This window comes from Bidens hawaiensis, unplaced genomic scaffold (genome assembly GCF_021521415.1).
Source record: "Bidens hawaiensis isolate Kalapana, Puna unplaced genomic scaffold, B.hawaiensis_p1.1 tig00038688_1, whole genome shotgun sequence".
Lineage (NCBI taxonomy): Eukaryota > Viridiplantae > Streptophyta > Magnoliopsida > Asterales > Asteraceae > Bidens > Bidens hawaiensis.
This window is the reverse complement of record NW_027505576.1, coordinates 126,765-132,917: the sequence shown is the minus strand read 5'-3', so window position 1 is coordinate 132,917 and position 6,153 is coordinate 126,765. Positions and strand designations below refer to the sequence as shown.

Sequence of the window (6,153 nt, the reverse complement as noted above, 5' to 3'; positions counted from 1 at the left end):
AATAGTATAAAGAGTAAAAAAAAACATCTGATTTCTTTATATTGGGAATTAGAAATAGAAGAATACAATAAACGGAAAATAAAAGGAGACACGATATCTATCCATCTACCACATGTTACACGTATTATATATAAGGATGAGGGGTGTGGGGCTTTAACGGGGGCGCGAGAGCCCCTCCGCTCGCGCCCCCAGGCGCGAGCACCACACCACCGGGGCGCGAGAGGGGCGCGAGCACGAAAAACAAAGCAGGCGCAAGCATGTTAGCGGAACCAAGCTGGCGTAAAGGAGCATTGGGAAGGGAGAAAAGAGACGTTGGGGGTGATAAATGAGCCGTTGGGCTCTTATTTAATAAAAAAAAAAGTGTGTTCTTCCTATATATAACCCAAAATCACATAAAACAATTACCACAACTTCAAAAAAAAACCCAAAATCAACCCATCTTCCAAACTTTTTTTTTAAAACATGGCTGGAAATTGGTACCCAAACCTAGATTCAGATTATATTGACGACGATTTATGGTCGTCACCGCACCAACCGATGTTTTATTCGGAGCCGCAACAATCATCCGGCTTTCAATCATCCAACATACAACCGTCTCCTAACTTTGTTGTTCCGGAGACACAAGAATCACACGGTGAAGCTACGGGACAAAGAAGACGCGTCCACCGGAAAAAACAAGTTGCAACGGACGGGTCGGAAAAAACAAGTTGAAGACGTGGGACGATGTAAAGTTGTGGGAGAGGTTGAAAAGGTGTTCCAAGTGGGTTGAGCTGGTTGCGCCGGACGTTGATGCGGAAGTACGGCCGAAACGGACTAAAACAAGTTCGTCCGGAGCGTATAGCACTTCAATCGGGTCGGATTGCCGCGTTGGATTCGACCTAAACATTGCGGGGGAGGAAACGTCTTCACCGCCGAGGAGGTGGCCATTGGGACGGGACGCCAAGGGGAAAAAACCGGCTGAGGGGGAAGCTGTAAACATCGCCAATCTTGTTGAATCCCTCAATAAATTCAACAAAACCATGGAGGTGGTCTCTAATGACAAAAAGGAAAAAAGTCGAATGAGAGATTTGGACTTCCTTACTAGAGACTTCAGTAACCTAAATCCGGTCGATCAAATGCTAATGGAAAAGCAAAAGGAACGTATCCGAAAGAGGTTGATCGAAGAAGACCAAGCCGAAGAATAAGAATAATGTTTTTTTAGTACTTTTATTTTTATTTTATTTTTAGATATTAATGTATTTTTTTTTAATGTGTGTTTTTTTTAATAATTTATGAGTTTTTTTAATAATACGTTTTTTGAATATATTTATAAAAAAATAAAAAAAAAAATCCGCTGGAGCCCCTGCTGGAGCCCCTCCACACCAGGGCCGGGGGCTCCAACACCCCCCTTATCCAGTTTCTCTCTCTGCCACACGTCACAATATTATTGGCTGGAGCCCCCACTCGCGCCCCATTAGAGCCCCCACACCCCTCAGCCTAAACACACACATTCATTCATTCGGTTGTCGCCCAAGACACCGAGATCTCGATGCTTTAGTTTAGTTTATCCCCAAAACCAGTCTTCACTTCTGTCTTTCAATTTCCGGTAAATCAATTAATTAAACCCCCTTATTATTATTATTATTATTATTGATCGGCTAATCTGTATTGATCTGGGTCTTCTGGATAATGATTTGTTGTTTTCTTGTTGAATCGGATCTGGGTTTTGCGATCTTGATTTATAATTCTGATTTGGGTATTGGATTGTGCTTAATTTTGGATCTGCTGATTTTGATTTAATTGGAAATTGTAATTGAAATTTTAGACATACATGATGATGATATATTTTAAGGATTAGAAGGTTTTATTGTTTTGATCTTGGTTGATTGATAATTTTGGTTTAAAATTACTTTATATTGCAAAAAATATAAAAACTTTTTTTAAGACATGTCACATACAAAAGCACCTTGTCTTTCTTGATTGGTTTATATGTGTCAAAGCTGAAATCAAGTTATGTTATAGCATAAAAGTGGCTCCTTTCTTGATTTATGAAAATAAATTCCCAAAGTTTCTATTTTATTATTATTATTATTGTTATAATTATGATGATGATTTGTAAATTGGTGTTTATTGAGCTTGTTGGCTGATTATCCCTATTGTTCTTATTATTTTAATTTTTTTCATAATTATGATGTTGATTTGTAAATTGGTGTTTATTGAGCTTGTTGGTTGATTATCCTTTTTTTTTTGACATTGAAGATTATCGAAGCTAGTATATCTTGAAAACATCATGGCTATCGATGCTGTTGTGTCTGAACCAGCTCACGTGTCAGTTGAAAACGGGAAGAAAGAGATCATTGCTAACGGTCATGTAGGTGAAAATGAATCCGGTGTTAATAATAAGGAATCGGTTCGTGTAGAGAAAGCTCCCGAACCCAGCTTTCCAAAAGACGCTGTTGATGAGTGGCCCGAAGAGAAAAAGTTTCACTCGCTTTATTTTGTTAAATACCGAACAGTTGAAGACCAGAATCTGAAAGCTAAACTTGATCAGGCTGATAAGGATCTCAAGAAGCTTAATTTGGCCCGTGATCCCATCACCGAAAAGCTGAGGGCGAAAAGGGTAATTTGTTACATTCGGTGCTCTTCAGTTTAAATACACTCTTGCCTTGAACTTTTAGTACTTAATTTAAATTGTTTTTTGTATCTTTGTAGAATGAACGAGCACAAGTAATAGGTCAACTGAAGGCTCTTGTTGAAGAAAAAAACCATTTCAGGACAATCATGGATGGCAAGAGAAAAGAAATCGAGCCACTGCAGCAGGCTTTAGGAAAGTTGCGGGGCCCGAACAATGCGAATAGAGACAACAAAGGAGGTTATATTTGTTCATCTGAGGAAGAGCTCAATGATGTTGTAAGCACGGTTTTTTAGTTCATGATGAAGTTCACTTTTGTAGAAGTAAGATGGCTAGTGGATCCGCTTTTTGTTTATTTCTGACATTTGGTTTGTTTCTTTTTTCAATGTAGATTAAGAGCATGCAGTACCGCATTCAACATGAAAGTATCACTTTAAACGAGGAGAAACAAATCATTAGAGAAATCAAACAACTTGAAGGGACGAGGGATAAGGTTATTGCAAATGCTGCTATGAGGGCGGAAGTTCAAAAGTCAGTTGGTGAAAAAGACGCCATTCAAGACCAAGTCAAAGTAAGAACGCCGATTCTGAAATCTGTATAGCTTAAGGGTTAAAGCCATATCATTAATCTTTATCGTATCTCATGTTGTTTTCAGTCCATTGGCGTTGATCTTGACGGGGCCCGCAAAGATCAAAATGCTATTAAGGCCAAGCTTAAGACACTGGAGGCTGAAAAAGAGGCCATAAACAGTGTGATTGCTTCCTTAGAGGAGGAGTTGCGTGTAGTCATTGAGAAAAGGGATAAGGTTTATGATAAGATTCGTGAGTTGAGGAATAAACGTGAAGAAGGGGTAACTATGTCGTAATTTCAATTATGAATTTAAAAAGGATGTTTTGATCATTTGTTGTCTTGCCTGTCTTTCCAGAATACTTGCTTCTACCAAAACCGCTCCCTCTTGAACGATGCAAGAAGACTGGCTGCAAATAAGGATGTTAATGCTCTTATAGAGCTTTCAACCTCTGAGGTTTGTTAATCGCCTCCGAACAAAATAAATTGTTTTATTCATTGATTTAATACTTTATTCGCTTATTGCAATTAGGTGGACAAATTCATGTCAGAGTGGAATAGTAGTAAAGCATTCAGGGAAGATTATGAAAAAAGAATATTGCAATCACTCGACATCCGCCAGCTCAGCAAGGATGGGCGAATGAAGAATCCGGGAGAGAAGCCTTTGGTCCCACAAGAATCACTGGCCCCTGCTCCCGTTGAACCAGAGGTTGTAGGAAAACCGAAGGCGAAACAACCAAAGGAAGATCCCGCTCCACCGCCACCTCCAGCTGAGAAAGAAAAAGAAATTAAAAAACCAAAAGAAGCAAAAAAGAGTAAAGACAAGAAATTAGTATTAGAAGAAGAAGAGGAGGAAGAAGTTTTCAGGGTGGAGAAAAAGCCGGTGGAAACCGAAGTGGGGGATGAAGCGAAGCTGAAGGAGATGAGGAGGGAGGAGGAGATTGCGAAGGCCAAGCAGGCTTCGGAAAGAAAGAAGAAGTTGGCTGAAAAGGCTGCACTTAAAGCCAAAAAGAAAGCCGAAAAGGAAGCCGAGAAAAAGCTCAAGGTCTTTTCTTTTTAAAATACAGAACTTTTTTTTTACTTTTGGTCAACTTTGAAACTTGTTTGGCTTCTCATAGGGTGTAAACGAGCTTGACGGCTCGTTTAATCTAAGAGAGCTCGAGCTCGGCTCGTGAGTTTGTTTTCCAAGCTCGAGCTCGGCTTGTTTATTGTTTATTTATAATTGATTTTTACATATACTAAAATTATCATTTTTACAAATTTAACATAATATATATATTATTTAGCTATATTTGTCATATATGTTTATATAAAGTAACTGTTATTATATTAATATTTTAATAGTAGGCTTGTATAGGCTTGCGAGCCAACCCGAGCTTGATATGTAAAGCTCGAGCTCAGGCTCCTTTATTAACCAAGCTTATTTTTAGGCCCAAGATCGTTTAAGCTCCACTCAATTCAACATTTTTTATATGCGCAATGGTTGGCTCGTTCACACTCCTAACTTCTGGACACCTTTGTTTCAGGATCGCGAGAAGAAAGAGAAAAAGAAAATGCAGGCTTCCATGCCTGTTCCTGAGGCTGCGGAGGAAGCGATGGTGGAGGAGGCTGCAGTGGATCCGGAGGAAGTAAAGGAAAAGGAGGCTGTGAAAGCGCCAGTGAAGACGAAAGAGAGTATCAAAGTGAGAGGCAAAAGCCACAGGGTGAAAGGGTCAGACTCGTTTCAGAAGGTGATGTTGAAACGTAAGAAGTCAAACAACTACATGTATTATTATTCTGCTGGCGCTGCTGCTATTATTGTTGCAGTTTTAGCAGTTGGGTATAATATGTACGCATAGACAAACGAGTTGAGAGAAATGGATACTTGTGGTTGGTTGGGAAGTAACTTTCGGTTTTTGTTTTCGTTTTCGTTATCGTTTTTGTTTTTGTTCTTGCATTTTGCAGCGTTGAGAACCTGATATATGTTTAGAAAGAGGTAGTTTGAAACATGTGCCTGAAGGGTACTGGTGTACTTTTTGACATTTTGTTTTTGTTAAGTTATAGAACTTTGTTATGTGATATGTTTTTCTCTAAAAGTAATTAAGTGATTATCCTTTCGACTTTTCAAGGTAAAGACAATTCGTCACTCGGTGTTACTTTTGTAACAAGGTCAAAAATTTGGATTTTGAGAATATGGTCCGATACATGAGAGTGATGGTTAAAGCTTGATTCTTTTTGTTTAAAGTTCTAAATATGGTCTAATATATGAGAGTGATGGTTAAAGTTTGAGATCTTAAGGACTCAAGTTTAAAATCGTGACATAAAAAGTTTTTTTCATAGTGGTGAGTTGTCACTTTGATGGTGTTCTTGGGTGAGCCAAACATGGAGTGTGATATTTGTTATTTTCGGTTCGCTTTGTATTTGTTTTTGTGTTGTAAATCCGAACCTTTTTTATTTTCGGATATTTGGATATTAATAAGATGATGGATTTTATGTTATAATATTGTTTCATACTTTTGTTGCTATATCATCCTTAACGGTCCTTAACTCGCTTAATTTACGCTAAAAAATAGTTTTAAACAAGTCCAGGGGCCAAAAACGTCAAAAAATAAACTTTCAGAAAAATACCTCTTGTCGCGTCACACCACCAGGTACCCCGTTTTTTGGCCGCCTAATACCACCAGCTAGCTACAACAACAGATTTGTTTTCCATGTTCGTTTAAGCTCGTTTAGGTCCTAACTCGTGTTTTAACCATCCAAACCAACCAACACATCCATAATTATTCTAGAACCTTCCAAACATGTTTTTATCTCTGGATATAATTTATTTAATTAAAAAATCATTTAAGCAAAAGCATCAAAGTGTACCGGTTTATCCACTGGACAAACGTATTATCAATTTCCTCAAACCCTAATCCTCCCTAAATACTCTTTCAATCTCAACCATTTCACATGCTCATCTTCACCTTCTTCTCCCAAATTGTTTGAAGTTACAA

General features: G+C 38.4%; 1 protein-coding gene across 1 annotated transcript; it reads left to right on the top strand.

Annotated features, from left to right (window-relative positions):
• The first annotated feature begins 2,224 nt into the window (after positions 1 to 2,224).
• Positions 2,225 to 5,106, top strand: LOC143614053 (proton pump-interactor 1-like). Its single transcript, XM_077087599.1, has 7 exons — positions 2,225 to 2,599; positions 2,692 to 2,889; positions 3,003 to 3,182; positions 3,267 to 3,461; positions 3,537 to 3,635; positions 3,711 to 4,223; positions 4,705 to 5,106. The coding sequence occupies exons 1-7, from the start codon at positions 2,270 to 2,272 to the stop codon at positions 5,014 to 5,016; spliced, it is 1,827 nt and encodes a 608-aa protein (XP_076943714.1). The 5' UTR covers positions 2,225 to 2,269; the 3' UTR covers positions 5,017 to 5,106.
• Positions 5,107 to 6,153: the final 1,047 nt, after the last annotated feature.